Source organism: Curcuma longa, chromosome 17 (assembly GCF_044706935.1).
Source record: "Curcuma longa cultivar G26 ecotype Majalengka, Jawa Barat chromosome 17, ITB_CL_G26_1.1, whole genome shotgun sequence".
Classification (NCBI taxonomy): domain Eukaryota; kingdom Viridiplantae; phylum Streptophyta; class Magnoliopsida; order Zingiberales; family Zingiberaceae; genus Curcuma; species Curcuma longa.
The window spans coordinates 4,601,023-4,618,651 of record NC_133877.1 but is presented as its reverse complement, the minus strand read 5'-3'; the positions used below and the strand labels follow the sequence as shown (position 1 = coordinate 4,618,651).

The following is a 17,629-nucleotide window of genomic DNA, read 5'->3' as shown; positions in this document are numbered from 1 at the left end:
TAAATGTTTGATAGTATAATCCAATTACATTCACATAACTTTTTATTCATCTCGCTCTCTCTTCCATTCTAGTCACCTTGTAGCTAGTGTCGTTCTAGATATAATCATATCGACCACACAAATCAATTGTTGGATACCATCGAGATAAATTTAAAAAGTACTCATCATATCGACAGCACAAATGGATACTATTAAGATAAATTTAAAAAATACTCACGTTAAGATCATCAACCGCTGACCTAATAACCTTGACCAAGGGCAACCCATATCATCCATGTTTTTATAATGGATTTGCTCATCTTTCACATAAAGTAGTACAAATTCAATTAAAATAAAACTCGATCCTTGATTATCGGCCAAGTTAGAGAGGGATTGACCACGTTTTGATTGCTTGAAATACAATATGGCAAATTGGCAATTCAATTTAACCTTCAAATAAATTAAAATTAAATTTTAATTAATTAATATATATATATATATATATATATATATATATAATGGTAATGTTATCAAAATATCGATTGACTATATAAATTTATTTCAGTTAAAAAGGATTTTAAAAAACACATCCGCCATGGCATGGCATTGCTCAGGAAGGAAGCATTTTGTTTCATTTGCCATTCAAGTGCGAGCAAAAATTTTATTAAATTGAATAAATCAATAAAATAGATCAAATTTAAAATTTTAATTTAATTATTTTAAAATTTGAATCGTTTTTTTTTAAATTTAATTAATTCGAATCAATTTTAATTTTAAAATTTTTTATTTGATTAAATTAAATAAACTAAATAAATTAAATTAATCAAAATAAAAAATTTTAAATAAATAATTTTATAAATTTATAACTAATTAATAAAATTTTCATACTATTTAAAAATTTTAATTAAATCATCAAAATCAAATTATTAGTTAATATTTTATTGATTTAATTTATTTAATTTTTATTTAAAAAATTAATTGATTCAATTAATTTTAAAAAAAAATTAATTCAATTTAATTTTAATCGAATACTCACTCCTATCCACAAATCTATTAGAGAATTTTGTTCTACAATCTTTACATAAACAGATCTGAGCTCTCCAAAACAGTTTATCTGACGGAATTAATCTTATACCGGGCCACACAAACTAATCAAGGTAGTCGGAAGATCAGATCTTCCGATGGACTTCGAGTATACAATTACAAGCACTACACTGATCTAAACTGCGCTACGTGATTCTTGTTTACATCTGCAACACTAGCATAAACACATACTTTTGCCTAGACTACTCGAACCCAAGAGCCACCGCACATAGGGCAGCCGTGAGCCCACCGACTGATCCACCATGCTTCACGTTCATTTGCAGGATTTGAATCTTGGGGTTGTGAAAATGCACAAGTCTGGCGCAAGCATCTTATACACTGCAAAGAAAGATCAAAATTTTTTTACACCTGCATAATCTATCTAATTGCCTGACGAACCTACATGAACAAAAGGTTTGTTTCGAATGACATCAGGAGAATATAATTGCAGCGAACTTATTACGGTAAATGCAAGATTATCCGGTAAATTTAAGCGGGGAACAGATGGGTTTGAAAATCGAACCTTGTACCAGACACCTTCGAGACCAGTTTTCCAGACAGCCGCGATGACATCCCTGCGAGATCCCATGATGCCGAGATAGGATCCTAGACCCACAGAAGTCTTCAATCCAAATGCTGCATCCCTCTCGGAGAATCTGCGCTTCCTCGGCCAGAGGCCTTGAGCTCCAGAGTAGTCATTATAGCGTTCTACTGAATTAGATACTGAAGAAATCATAGATTCGCCCAGGTTAGACTTGTCTTTGTTATCCAAAGGACCAAAATCGTCCGGATCTGACCAAGGGCCGCCAAACATATTTCGTCTGTGCCAGTCTTCAGATGGAGGATGCAACTCTAGCTCACGAAGTAAAAGCCCAGCAGCATCAGCTCCTCTAGGACGAGGCATATTCTGCAAGAAACAGGTCATAAACATCCTAAAATGACGAACACCATGTAGTTTTTATTGTAGAATTCATGTATCTATCAAATCTGGTTCATGGAATGCCAGAAGCTTAAATTAAGATGATAAGTCTAGCCTAGAGAATGAAGCATTTAGTGCGTATCATTCTGCTAGAGTATGAATACTATAGATAGACAAAAAAAAAACTAATTTCCAAATCTTACATCAAGAATGAAGCAATTAGTATAAATCATCCAGCTAGAGTATGAATAGTAAAGAAAAAAAAAACTAATTTCTTAATATTACATTATACCTGCATGTGTGGACTGAGTGATGCTTCCACAACTTCAGGTAGCACAGTGTAGCTGCCGTCAATATAGTGCAATCGTATTATTATATTGCTGGAGCCAACCTGAGAAGCAGGCAATGGGTGCTGCAGACCAGCTGTTCTTCGACAAAGATCTACCAGAATGAGGAAGAGAACCTTCACCTGCAGCAAGTTATATTTATGAGAAAACTTGACAGTCCTTTATCCACTTGGAATTGACTATAAAATATTGTTAGAGGTATTAGATTATTTTCTAGGATTAGAGTATCATGAATATATATCTTATTGCAGTGCAGGAATACATTATTATTCATTTTTCCAAATTTTATATGGTATCAGTGTCCCTCCCTATTCAGAAACAGTCTCTTGTAAAGTAGATTAAGACTGCGTACAATAAACCCTACTTTGAGACCTTGCATTAGCGGGAACTTCGTGCACCGGGCTGCCTATCAATGTCCCTCCCTATGGTTATAGGGTTTCCAAAAAAAAAAAAGGTTCTCCTTAAAGAGAGGCCTCCTCATCTCTCGGTCCTCTCTTCTATCCTTTTCCTTTCACGCATCACTTTCCCATGTGACTTATTATCAGGCTCACATGGTGCTTGCTCACGACACCCGGCTACCACCTTATGTAAATCCCCTCCATCTATCATGTATTCTTTCCATATGATATCGTGACTCCACAACTTTGTGCGACCCAAATAGTAGCTTCAGCCTTTCTTTCAACATTCTCCCTATGCCAAATCTAGGTCCCTCCCACATATGTTGCTTGGCTGCAACATCTAGCCATGAGTTTCACACTACAAGGTACAAGCCAAGCAATGACCAATTGTTGTTGGACATGAGCACTTCTACTTGTAACCTTTTCTCATGATTTGATCACCTGTGTGCTTCATATTTGTGAGTAGAATGTTCCTTATCTTATTATCATCATATCTAATTTATGATTTACTTATGAAAATTTTTCTAGTGTATGAAAAAAGCTAAACGTAGAATATCTATGCACTAGCTTGAGAAGCAATCTTAGAGGTAATTAGATTAACAGGATTGCTGATCTAGGCGTCATAGTCCCAACTTATTAGTAGTAGGTTTGGGGTTTTATCAAGAGTCTATACATATGCAAGTAATAGATATCACATTATAATGAAACAATAAAATATTTACAAAGCTTAACCTCATGCTAAATAACCACATGGCTCTTAGCTATATGAAAGATAATATAGACGATTGTCAAATAGATTCATGGACATTTAAACAAGAAAATCCAACTTGATGATGGTCACAACTACAAACTCTTCTAGGTTACAATCACATCCAACCATGGAATAATATAAGAAAAATATTAACATTTTAAAAAAAATAATAAAATGCAAAAGAATAATCATACGTATATAAAATTGACCTATAATTCATTGATTTTTTTAGATTATTCAATTAAATAGTTACAATATTTTGAACTATTTTCATTGATTAACATCAACACTAATCTATTTAGTTATTTTAGTGTATTCAATTTATTAACTATTGAAGTCTTTGCAATAAACAAAAACTACTAATAGTTATTTTAGCTTTGTAATAAAAGAACTTACAATAATGTGATATTTAAGCTTTGTCTTCTCCCTGTACTGATGTTCAAAATTCAGACCTTTAATGTCAAGTTCCCTCCCAGTTATCCCTACTAGAAAATTATATGCCAGATATCTAGATCCATACAAATGAGAGACACTCATAATCTGATGGTAGTAGGTTAGATTTGGTGAATCATTGTCACTTGCTACCTAATTGATAACTGTTGTCCAAACAACAAAATATTCACAATATATGTTCCTATTTATTACCACCGATAAAACACACCTTTAATACAGAATATAACCACATAATGTAATATATTTACCTCCTCTGACGTGTACCCTTGCCCTGCATTGCCAGAACCATACCTAGTTGACTTGCTGGTAGAAGCTTCTTCAATCCCTTTTGTTCCAACTGACATCTGTCCGGGCCTATATGGCTGGACTTCTTCAGTTTTTGTGATGCCCATAGTTGGTCTGCTAACTGCACTGTTTTCCTCTACTCTTCCATTGGAAATAGTTTGAACTTTCTGCAAGGTAGAATCTGGATTTTTCTGAATATTTCCAATGAAACGCGGTGACTGTCTTCGCCGGAAGATTAGGCAAAAAAGCAACAATTGGCAAAGCCTGTGAAGAAAATGGCAATCTCCAATAAGCCTGACAGCAGGTGTTCCAGGAAAAGTCCCTGTATTGATGGTAATGGGCATGAAGGGAGATGGCCCACTAACTGGATTTTGTGTAGTTGAGGAACCTCCATCAGCGTTGTTGCTAATCTTAGCTAGGGCACCTTGAACCCAAGCTTGCATTTGAGAATTTCCACCGGTAGGTGGAACTCCATTCTGAGAGCCTAAATATACCCAACAGTACATGCCGAAATTCATCCACAAAAATCAGGTTGAGATTAAAGTAAAGAATAACAAAATAAAATTTTGTTTGCTAGTGTATCATTGACTAGCAAAAACTATAAGGATTTTTATAATGTATCGTAGTCTCATATATATCATAATGTCCTAAACATGGGAAGCACTTATGAACACAACCATCAAGTAATGCACTCATTAAATACAGATGAGGGTAACTCGCTATGATCAGATTGGACATTCTGTCGTCTGCCTCAAGTGTAGCATTACAAACTATGTTGCAAAACCCATATACCAATAATGCATGTCAATGCTATTGAAAGCTGTGAAATGTTCTGAATGAAACAATTCAGAGCAAAACATGTGGATGTGTCAGATCATCAAAAAGTCCTCAACAATCAGAAGTGACATCAGAGATGCAAAATACTGTGAATGAGTTCAAAGTTTCCGATGGATGCAAGCTTGCAATTTGCAGATGTAAATAAGTTGATAACTAGGTTAAAATTGCAACTATCAACAAGACCATATTTGTTATATTATTTAGATTTTAAAGGACCAATTCGTGATTTCTAAAATTTATGGATTTTTTAAGCAAAATTCAATACCAACTTTTTCCCAAACCAGTGCATTCTCCCTTTTGTTTGTTTCTTTCTTTTCTTCCCATGTTGCCAACACCCACACCGTGTCACCATCGCCGCCCACATCGTCACCACTCACGCTGTCACCGACACCCTTTCTCTTTTTTTCCCCCTCTCTGGTTTCACAGCACTGTCATCTCTGTGTGCCGATTGTTGTTTGCCGTCGCCACTGCAACAACAGTGCAAAAGGTGTCATCACCACCAGCCGTGGCTGTTGCTAACGTTTCTTTCTCCGACAAGCCTAGGTTTTGAATTTTGGATAAGCTACTTGATCAATTTCCATCTTCCACCAAATCATCACGATTAGTGTCTTGTTGCTTTTAATCAAGTTATTAACAGATTGGTATGAGGAGACTAGCAAGTTGGAATCAATGCAATCACGTGGTTCTCCTACATAAAGATGCTCAATTTTATAGAATATAATCTCTTCAGCAAAAGGTGGAATCCGCCACCTCAACGGCCCCACACGGTCGGCCCTATGACCATCTGTGAGTAGGTAAATTGGGAAGCTACAGTTGGCGACTATGGGGGAGGGCATTGCATCGACCCTTGCCCACTTAGGCAAGTCTGCCCCGCAATAACCAACTCAACCATGCCCCAGGGGCTATAGAATATAATCTCAATAAAAGGCAAAATAATGAAGGGGTAGCATGAGTGTTATTCCTTATTTTATTATGAAATTTAGTATGTTGTAGTGTTCATAGTTTATTCTTTCTTTCGATATGAATATTTTATTTCAAAAGGGGTCATTTGTAAATCTGAGTTGTGACACATGTTTTGTCTCAATGACAAATCCACCATTTGGAGGCCTTGATCTCCAAATGGTTGTTTTGAGGCAAGGCATAGTGTGATTTGAGCCCTTGATCTCCAAAATTTATCTCGTGCACGATTTAATTTGATAAAATAGACATCATGAGATTAATTGTGACTAATTAGGGAAGGATTAGTTGTAAACTCATATATACTCATACTGCTTTCCAGTTTCTCTATTATTGCTTACCCTTTTATATTCTAATTGTTCATCTATTTTGTTTGTTCCCTATTGAGAATGATGATGAGATTACCAAGTGATAACTATAATTTTTTGAAAAAAAAATATGGAAACCTAGAGAATATGGACTACCATGAGAATCATGATGAATTAAATTATATAATTAATCATGCTAAAGGAATCAAATAATAGAACTTGGCTTTTGCAAAGATGACAACACTGTGAAACCAGAGAGGAAATACAAGGAGCAAAAGGCGTGGATGTTGTGACATGGGGAGAAAAGAAAGAAAGAAACAAACAAACAGGAGAATGCATGGTGTGGGAAAAAATAGGGTTTGGTATTAAAATTTGCACTTTTGCAAAAAAGTCTATAAATTTTTAGAAATCACAACTGTATCCTTTAAAAATCTAAATAATATAACAATGTTCATTAGATGTGCATAATTATACCCAATTTAACATGCCTAATACTGACCTTGATTTGTTGCAGATGCAGAACTGTGAGTAGGACTTGCCACCATATTTCGTGCACCATTTGCACCAGAAGAAGCTCCAACAGCATGGCTAGCCAAAGTACGACAAAAACTAGCATAACGGCGCAAGCGTGTAATGAAATGTGAGGCTAGATCAAGGATGGCATCAACATACGCCTAGAAAAAAAATATTTCCAACGCACATCAAAAAAATTTAAAAGAGTTATATACACAGGAAAGGAATGTCTAAACAATCTGCAGATGAAGAACTATTCCTTGCAAATAATTGATTTGAAATGTAAGTCATAAAAGAACTATGAAACAAGTCAGAGCATCCTAGTCAAGATTTAGATGTCTACCAGCATTTACAGAGCAGTAGAAGATCTTTGTCTCCATAAACAAAATGGACCATTTAATAGCAACTACAGAATGATAGATAAAACAGAGAACCAAAACTGTTGATAAATGCAAGGTCTGTGATGTGATTAAATGGATATAATATTAAATAAGCTAATATCTCTTCCTGTTAAAGAAAAAATTCAAAATGCAACTCTAGTGAAAATAATTATTTTTGTGAAATGATCAAATAGGACAGAAGACAAACCTGTATGTTTGGAACCAAAGCCTGCTCCACAATCATTTTGTCAGCATCAATGCTAGATAATGTCTCGCCAGAAGCGTGCCAAGGTTCAGGTAATAAAGTTGCAGGATTCACAAGGGCTGATTCAATCCCTTTACCCAACATGTCCAATAACAACCTAGCTTGCATATCCAGTACAAGTGCTCTGACATCTTGAGCATTTGTACCTTCCAAAAGCCTGCACTTTATCCTATCAAGGTTCTGCATAAGAAAAAAGGGAATTAGTTGAGCGAAGAACATGACAAATCTTGAAATAAATTAAAGACCATGGTTGCCATGAAATTAAAGCATCAAGAACAATTCATTTGATAAGCATTGCTAACTGCACATTCATATGGCAACAAAAGTAACACATGAAGATAATTTCCAAAATTTACGAAGGCACTCACTTTGGCATTAATTTCCTTTCCTCAGGTGCCAAAAGATCAGAAGAAGCCTTGCTAATTGTTTAGACAGCATTTACAGATTAACATACCAGCTCCTCACATGCAAGAAGAGCTGATCATGCATATTTATATGCCATGTTACTCAGAAACAAAAAGAAATTCTAAATTTAACTGTGTTTGAGCTGATGGAAACATGAATTTAAAATAAAAAATGGCAATATAATAGGCGCAAGTTCATACACAGTTGAAAACTTATTTTTATTTATTAATTCCTCAATCAGATAGCAATTAGCAACCTCTAAAGAATCCATCTAGGCCAAGGGATTTTAATTAGGTATACATTTCTAAAGCAAGAAGTGAAGTTGGCTGCCGTGAGACTTGGAGGTCATGGATTCGAGTCTCTGAAACAGCCTCTTACAATATATATATATATATATATATATAAAGAAATAGGTTTCCGTGCAAAATTTTATACCCCTATTTACTCAGAATCAAAATAGGAACTCCAAATTTATTTATCTTCGAGTTACTGTGAAATTATAATTAAAAAAAAGATGGGTGATATTCAACAGGTGCAGCTGCATCTACCACAGGCTAGATACTTTATTAGTCACTATTTAGTTCTCCAATAAGATAGTAACTATAAACACAGCCAGCCAAAAGCCCCAAATTACAAATCTCTAATCCAACCAGCTTAGCTAAGACAGTAGAATTCCTAAAGCTAGCCTCCCAAATAGTTGGGACAATCAACGCTTTATGATGGGCATGAGGATTCTCTATAGCTATAGATTTGAAGACAGATCATTACCACCCTAGATAATCAGAGACAAAAGACGCACTCTAAACTTAACTGTGTTTGAGTTATTGTAAAATAAGAAAATAAATTTAAAAAAGAGTGAGAAAACAATGCAGCCGTGGACACTTGATATCATATTTGTCTATATTTATTCCCTGATAAGATAGCAACTCTTTAGAGTCCTAACCCAAGTCAGTTTGAAGCTCCAACTATTAATCTATTACACAAGTGACTGAACACATATAGCTTGGTGTCTTTTCCTCCCCCTTGCCATCCTAACTTTCCACACAAGTAAACCCAGCCTAAGCAATGCAGCTAGCTATGCAAATAGTCTTTAATCTAGTAATATGTTTCCTAAAGCTATAGTTTTGCATGCAGATTGAAGTTCAGGCACATGCCCAATGAACCAATTCTCAACAGCATACTCTTAATCTTTGCTGAGAGATGACATGAAGAAAATTCTACAAATTCAGAGAAATAATCAAAGAAGAATAAATTATCCATCTGCAAAACATCAACATCAAAAAGTAAAAGGATTCTGACAGGAAATAATGCATACAGGACTGAGTTGCTGTCTGTGTTGAATAGATGGAAGAGAATGGAAGTCCGCATCCAACACCGCGATCACACTATTAAGAGACACTAAAACACAGAAGACACTGTAATATTTAAAAATAGCAATGCTCCATAAAAGAAAGAAAATCTGTTTACCTATACCATCCTCAGCAGCACTTTGACTACAACCAACAGCATCCCACCAATCAACCCCAACCAAAAGGCTCCACCAAAACCTGCATAAGAGGGTGTTAATGACCAAAAATAAGGAATGTGAGATAGTGAGAAAGGAACTGGCTACCTATTCGCAATAGCTCGTTCCCAAGTAGCTGAGTTGATCTTTGTTTGAGAGCTAGCAATAGCAGGAGGCAGAACACGAATTATCTTCAGTATTGTCCTGTCCTTGAATGTGTCATGCCAAACAGAAGCCAAGCAACAGCTAGTAGATGAGAAGGCAGGAGCAGCAATAGTTGAACCAACATTCATATGATAACTATCAACAGGATCAAAGTCTGCACCAGAAAATATGTGCACTCCACCACTAAGAAAGGCGACAGCAATCTCTCCACCATGAGCTGAATAGACTATTTGAGCTAGTTGTCTAACATCATTTGGTACATCGTATGGATCAAAGCTAAGCCTACTTGCTCTCTCAGCGCTACAATCTGACGAGTTCAATTCATCAGATACAGTTGACTTGGACGAACAAGCATGAGGATTTATTAAATCATCTGTTGGTGGAATACTCTTATTAACTCTAGTGAGCCATACTGTCTGCATAGGTGGTTGCCCACCAAAGCTGGCAGGATTTCCAAAGATGGGATGAAGAACAACTGGTTGAAGAGAAGATTCCCAACATTGGACTCTCCACCCTGTAATTGAGGGTCCTTCATCTGGATCATAAGGAGACATGTATTGCCCTACAAAAAAAAAAATGTATTATTGAATGTACTCATGCATTAGAGGAAAATATAAAAGAAATAGAACAGTCATTAGAAGATGAAAGGCAATGCTCGGACCAAAAATACCCACTTTGACTATAGAATAGAAATAAGGAACTCAAACATTTAAGGAAAATGGCATGACCATCATGACTTAAAGATTTTTAAGATTTACATTTTAAGATTTTTTGAATTCCTAGGGTATTTGGTCATTTATGTCTAGTGACCATAATGCTCTCATGATTTAAATTTTATGATTCTTTTTAGATAGATTGCTAATTTTAAAAGGTTTGAATTTCTAGGGTGAAACCATTCTATCGTGCTAGGCATATGAACATGGCACAACCCTCTAAGATCTCATGCCTCAGATGAACACTCGTTCTTTATCTAAACTAGCTGAACACAATCCATTGGTCAGTGGGTTTTGCTAGTCCATGTCAAGCCTAACGAGTGGCAGTTGGCACCTTGAGTAAATTCTTAAATAGGATGATCTGACTCTTAAGAAAAAAATCAACTCATGAACATAATATCTAGCCAATATATTCCACATTGGCACAGTGTAATAGTGGCATTGCTAATTGCAGACTATACAGTACCTCAAAATAAACGATTGAGATAATTATGATGCATCTTAGTTGCAAAATTTAACTCCATTAGAGATATAGAAAATTACCTTCAACAATTACCACTGTGATGACAGACCCCCCTTGGGTGGGATCAAAAGCAACCGCAGTTACTCCAGAACCCCACGTAGTTGTTGCAGCAGACTGCGCTGCAGCCTCAGGACTAACATAGGCAGAAAAGTTTGAAACAGGTGAGCAATGAAGTGATGCAACCTCATTGATCTCATTATCTGTCATATTTTTTCTCTGCTTTTCTAAATACTCCTGCACACTAAACAAATATGCAGCCAAAGGTGCAAAACCTGTCCAAGAAGGTGGATTTAAGGATGATGGAATAGCAGAGCCCACAGTTACTTTTGCTGAAGATTGAAAACCATTTCCAGGGCCTGGCATAACCTCCCACACAACTACTGTAGAAGGATTTACAAGGGGAACCCCAGCGACATGCATAACTCCAGATTCTGTAATGATAACATCAGCAGCCATTATCCCACTGGGTCCTGCTCCTAGCAGCCCATTGCTGGTATATAACCATTTTGGTGCTGGCTCATTTTGTGCAGCAGGCCACTGTGCCCAGTGAAGTTGGACAGAGCCAGAAGAAAAAACTGAACACACACAGAGAAAAGCTGGCCATCTAACTGGAAGACAGAATTAAAGTGAGAAAATATATTATTAAAACTAAATATTGCAATTAACATAAGTTGTAACCTGAAGTTTGAGACTGTTCTGAAAGAAACTTCTCCTCAGAGGCTGACATCATTGTAGACAAGGTGTTTGAGCTTGAAGGAAGAGATCGATACTGAAACCAAGGACATGATTCTCAAGTCAAACTAAGCAGACAAGTCAAGTACATTCTAGCAATTATTCAATTGATTTTTTTTGGAAGAATCAAGCAAAACAAGGAAAAAATGTCAAAATCTGTAACACAGGATCTCTTTGACACACCCCTCATGAGGAAAAACACAAGACAAGAACCACTTACTGAATGCTAAAAATGCTACATCGTGATAACAAGTTTTAGTAGGGTCTCTAGCAAGGCGATAGCATGTAAAATGTATATCTTCATTATGAATTGGGCTATATCTTTTTATAAACTGCTTAGATTGGGAGTTATATAAAGATTGAGCTTCTTGTTAATACTGTCCTTTACCTATGTTACTTGGACGAGAAGGAATATGGATTTTAGGTGTCCAACACATTAATTTATACAAGTGAGGACACCGGAATAGGCTCTGAAATTTGTACATGATACAGGGGTATGGCAAAGATCAAATACTGTTGTATTCTAGTATGATATGATTGCTAATGATATATAATGGATAAATCATAACAGATAAATAATTATCTATGATATAATATCACAGAATCAAGTATTAATACTACCAAATTATTATATCCACAAAATTACAAAGTAATTTTACAAAATCATATTATACAATTAAGAAATATCAAGTTTTATAAGATTATTAATCCTATGTATTGATACAATTAATAAAATAACATTTAGATAACTAACCTACAATTGCTGATTTAATTTAGAACTAAAGGTACTCTATTAATTAAGTAAGCTTAGGGATTTAAGTACATTGATTTTCAAATTGGACTGAAGGTGGGTTCAAAAAAGAGTTAATTAGGAGAATAGGTGTTTTGGACTAAAACTGGGCTCAGACTATGGTGCTTTGATTTGTTTTGCGATTAATCAGTTTGAACCACTTTTACTTGGACTGGTAAGGTTCAAATTTGGACTTCTTCCTCTGCCTCCTGGATGTCTCCCTCCTACTGATCTCTACGCCCCACTCAAAAGAACAAAATTAATTATTTTAAAATATAAAAAATAATAAACTATATTCAAACTTGCATAACACATATATATAATAAATTAAAATTAACAGCTCATTGAGCAGTTAATTGTAAAAACTGATATTGGCAGGAGGATATGAAATTGATACCAACAGCCTCAACCAAATCAGTAGATTGACAGATTAAATGTTATGCATTTCGGTATAAATTGATTTTGACAAAGAAAAAAAACTTGATTATACAGGTTCTATTTGGTTCGCAGTTTTTTCCCAGATCTTTCCATTCCTTTTACGGTGATTGCCCCCTGATTTCCAGTTTAATTGGTTACAAAAACACTGGTGTCAGACTTCATACCCATACTAATGTCATGCTACATCGACAACGATACGAGGGAGGGATTCTACCGAGTTTGAGAAACAAAGGTGGACATAGAGCTTGGGAATGATAGAAGCTAACAAATTAGGTTTCATAATAATGAAAAGTTGTGATCAACAATGCAAAATCATAATCATAATATCAACATTGAAAAGGGAAAAGGGAAAAATGTAAGTAGAAAACAAATATAGAAGAATATGAGTTGTGCACCGAATTCATCCCTGATAGCCATTTTGTTACAACAGCAAGATCTTGTTTCCACTCATATTCACAATGCCAGCAACTAGCATCTCGTACAATATTCACCGGGCCCTGCACCAATTAAAATCAGTAACAAAATCTAAGAGCAAAGGTAAACATGAGTGTGCCAAAAAGTATCATGTGTTCCCTTCTTGTTTTCCCTTTCAAATAGTAATTACAAAAGACTCTTGGCAGAAGAAGTTTATTGCTTCAGTACCATTGTCCTGAGTGGATTAGAGCAGCCACATATATTGCCAACTAGATTGAATTAATACTATGACTCCAAACAATCCCACAAAATTAATAAAATTCCATTCTAGGCCTGAGTTAAGGAGAAACAAAGGATATAGAAATCAAGTTCTAGTAAGATCTTTAGGAACCCAAAAACATTAGAAACCATTCATGGTTACAGAGCGTCGAAACAATCATGTCAATCTCAAAACCCAAACAGTCAAAAAGTAAGTGCTAGTATCACTAAGAACTGGTGCCTGCGAGCTCCCTACCACAAAAAGCAAGACCCAAATATTGCTCTATGCACATAATGAACTGATCCGATCAGTACTTATCATTCTGAATGGAAAATATTGCCATAATCATATTCAATGATATTCCAAAGTCTCCTAATGATTATAATTTTAATTACAAAACAAGAGTAAGGAGGATGAAACTGGAAAAATTTTGTACAAAAAAGTAATTCAATTGTAGACAGGTAAAACAGGAAGCAGTATACTTGATTAAAAGCGATTGTCTTTCAATTAAAAAATATCAAAGATGATGTGACATCCTTGTTAATCTAGTTCCTTACTTGACAGGCCTGAGTCCATATTGTGATCCTTCCCTGGAAATTTCCAACCAATAAGGCACGACGGCAGGACCTAGGTGACCATTCAATAAACTGGACTGAATCACAAGGAGAATCTGAAAAAGAATGAGCAGTTAACATATATTCAATGTTAGAGAAAATACAGATGCTAATGAAGACTTGTTTACCAATGAAGAAATTCATCAGTTCGTTAAAGATGAGCAATGAAGACTTATACATAAAATGATATCAATCAACATATGAAGTTTACCAATAATGTTCTAATAGTCCTATATATGTTTACATGAGGACACCAAGCAAGGATCCATCACCAATCAATTAGAGTCACTCCAAATATTTATCATTGATTATACCACTTTACTGAATCTTGTTATGAAACCAACTAGTATTGAAGTTCATTCTCTCTCTTCTCATCTAGATAACTAGATGGAAGAGGTCCATAAACATGTAAGAGACAAAGAACACAAGGTAAGAAAGTAGTTCCAAACAAAAATCAGAAAACATGAAAGCATGTTTACCTTCTTTGAGTTTGTGAAAGTTGATGTAAAAAATAAGTAATTATATACATTCATATATATTATGATTCTGAAACATAAAGAAAACATTGCAGATGTAAGAAACCTAGTAAGTGATCACAGAATGTACCAGCTTTGACATTGAAGACAGCACATTCTGTGGGTCGTTCAGGGTTGACAATGTGTATTGGAATCCAAAATGGAGGATTTGTTGTTGAACTGAAACAAAGCCAGTGATAGCAAAAAAGCAAATAATAAGTCCAAATTCTCAGACATGGAAGATGTATCAAAACATGCTAATAATTTAGTGAATATAATATGGCAAGTTGAAACTCAAAAGTAATGAAAACTCAATATGAACTCACCTGACATGAATATGGAAAATGTCACAGACTTAGGCTTATGATTATGGAAATATGTCAACAACTAACTGATAAAAGAAATCACAAAGAAGCAAATGTTTCCACAATAATTTCTTAAGAAGTTACACTGACATATATGTACATCTTTCAGCTAACTCATCTTTCACCATATTTAAAAGGTGTCGTCCAATCTGTCCTATATCAAAACTAAAAGTGACAACCATAGAAGTTTTAAACAGCCTACTACCGATGCCTTGATGTAAATCAGCAAATGGTTTTAAGCACATCTATCCAGGTTTGTCTTTTTTTTCATGATGAGAAATAGTAGCAAAAGGAGAAAACTGTGTAAAGCCTGTTAAAGAAGAGATATCATAATGATCTTACTATGAAAATACAGCGTAAGGACTGCCTATTAACTACCAGATGAGCAACACCATGAAAAGAGCACATTTCAAGAAGTGTACATACATACTATGATACACAGAGATTAGGTGCATATTCACCTTTCTATCAGCGAAAATTATCATGACTAGATGAAGCCCTGATGGGCTACTATATATATAACTGGAATCACCATAGCCTTATGGGACCCCCAAAAAAACAAGAACAAGAATTTCTTTTCTAAGCTCCTCAACCAGATGTAGTACAGAAGCTAGAAACACTTTGCACAACTTCATTCTGAAGAATGTCACAGAGGATAGATAATAATAATAACCATTTGGCCAAAATACTAGCCAACAAGTTAGTTGGCAAAGCACTAAGTACCATGCAATGCAGATAACTAAAACAAAATTTTCAAGTAACAAATTTGCATGTAATATTTTGTTACATGATGATGGTGTAAAGAGATTAAGCTCAGTTCGATTGCGGAGAAAATTTAGAAAACAAATATTTTACGAGTAAAACCAAAGTTGAATATACAAAAAGTAGATTTGATAGTTGAGGAAAATCAGAGAATAATGAAGATGGATGGATAGGAAATTCTTCTGGGTAAGAAATAAGATTCTGATGAAATATCATTAATAGGATAAAAATGGTGGACTCTTGTGATCATTGGGTGACCCTATGGATAAAAAGTCAAATAAGAATGTGGTTCAACCCATCCTATTTTCCTGATCAGTGTATTGGGCAATCAGGAAACTCATACAAAAAGTTCATTAAGTATAAACAGAGTTCTAAAATAGATGTTTGGGTTACTCACAAGATTAAGTCAATAATACTATTGTCCAGGAGAAAACAGGTGTAGCTCCAATGGGTAATAAAAAGGAACAAAATAGCTTAAGATTGTGTGGAGATGTTTGAACATAATCAATGATTATATAACTAGATAAGATAAACTCATTAAATTGAAGGTGTAAAGGCCAGTTGGAAAAATAAAAGAAACTATAGTTAATGAAACAGCCAAACCCAAATACACTAACATGGATTGATAATGATAATGCATACAATGGCAAACTTTAGCCTTACTAGCTTCACATGATGATCTGTATCTAGGATAGCCAATCTTCATTTGATGACTTTTCTTATGCTAAAGTCAACCATCTTGGACATTTTAAAGGCTAATTAGCAATCAAACAAGGTCCAAATGGGGGAAAGATCAAACTGGAAACCTAGATTTTTAGTGAAAAAAAGCAGCTTTCTTTGTGAAATGCTGACCTTGGTATTCTAGCGCATGTCTCTGATGCACATGCAATAGCATTCAACTTTCCGCACCAAGCAACTGCGCTGCCCAACAAAATTAGCAGAAATATTACAATTATTAGGCTTCTGGTATGATACTAGGATTCATAAGAAGAATAAAAATCCAAACTTTCGGGCGGTAAAATGGCAAAATCCAATTTCCACATCAAAACAATAGCATTCAAAGTACTGCAAAAACCATTCTATCAGCTAAAATCAAGCATCAAATAGAGGAGCTAGCTAAAAAAATCGAATTAATAAGAGAGAGCAAAACCTGAAGTTACGGCAGAGATCAGGGACGTTCATCTTGTGCCGAAGGCTGGACGGCGGCTGCTTGAGCCGAATTCGGAAAACCGTTGCGAGGGCCGGCGGGGGCGCGTCCTCGACATCCATGAGGCGATCTCCCTCCTCGGCCTTCTTCTCTACCCCTCCCTCGGCCTCGACGATCGCGTCTCCCTCCGCGGCCCTACTCTCTCGAGACGTGCCATCGTTGGCCGAGGTCAGATCGGAATCCGGCGGCGTCTCCTTCGACAGGGAAAGCGGCGGCGGAGGAGGAGGAGGAGGGGGTGGAGGAGGAGGAGTGGGCGGCGGAGGGGTTTGGCTTGGAGCGGGGGTGGTCATGTGGGGCTAGTGGAGGGCAGTGACCTGAGCGATTAGGTCACTTGTTATAGCGACCGGTGAGAGGAAGGGGCGAAGAAAGTATGAGGGCGTGAGGTGGACGGGGATGACCGCCGGGTGTAGAAAGGGCGGCGACGCCTCGATCCCACACCATTTTTTTGCTGGCCGCCGCTTTTTTTAATGCGCGTTTTGGGCCCTTTTTCCCCATTAAGAACCATTTTGTGCCTTTTATTTTCCCTTGAACAATTACCTAAAAAAAACCACAATCTAAGGCTCCGTTTACTTGGAGGGGCGGAAAGAAAAACTGAGGAAAATTTTCCTCCGTAATTATCCATCCTCTGTTTACTTTTATAAATTTTGACGAGAGGAAAGAAATGGAATACATCTGCTGATACTTTTTCCCTCAAAAACCGTCTCTCCCAAATCGGGCGGAAAGCGAGAAAGGAAAGAAAAATTACCTT

The 17,629-nt window shown here is 36.0% G+C and overlaps 1 protein-coding gene across 1 annotated transcript; it reads right to left on the bottom strand.

The window, feature by feature from the left end:
• Positions 1–998: 998 nt before the first annotated feature.
• LOC141848467 (mediator of RNA polymerase II transcription subunit 16-like) lies at positions 999–17,337 on the bottom strand. The gene is made up of 16 exons (XM_074736499.1): positions 16,825–17,337; positions 16,527–16,595; positions 14,639–14,727; positions 13,976–14,088; positions 13,141–13,242; positions 11,464–11,554; positions 10,806–11,393; positions 9,493–10,111; positions 9,348–9,427; positions 9,196–9,278; positions 7,419–7,655; positions 6,817–6,991; positions 4,179–4,699; positions 2,274–2,450; positions 1,586–1,969; positions 999–1,401 (listed from the first exon to the last, which is right to left on the bottom strand). Exons 1-16 carry the CDS (start codon positions 17,169–17,171, stop codon positions 1,261–1,263), a joined length of 3,816 nt encoding a protein of 1,271 aa, XP_074592600.1. The 5' UTR covers positions 17,172–17,337; the 3' UTR covers positions 999–1,260.
• Positions 17,338–17,629: the final 292 nt, after the last annotated feature.

Coding starts and splice junctions, on each gene's coding strand:
- LOC141848467 (XM_074736499.1), bottom strand. CDS start 17,171: ATGACCACCCCCGCTCCAAGCCAAACCCCTCCGCCGCCCACTCCTCCT. Junction 16,596..16,824: donor GATCTCTGCCGTAACTTCAG/GTTTTGCTCTCT, acceptor TTTGTTGGGCAG/CGCAGTTGCTTGGTGCGGAA. Junction 4,700..6,816: donor TGCATCTGCAACAAATCAAG/GTCAGTATTAGG, acceptor GGGTATATTTAG/GCTCTCAGAATGGAGTTCCA.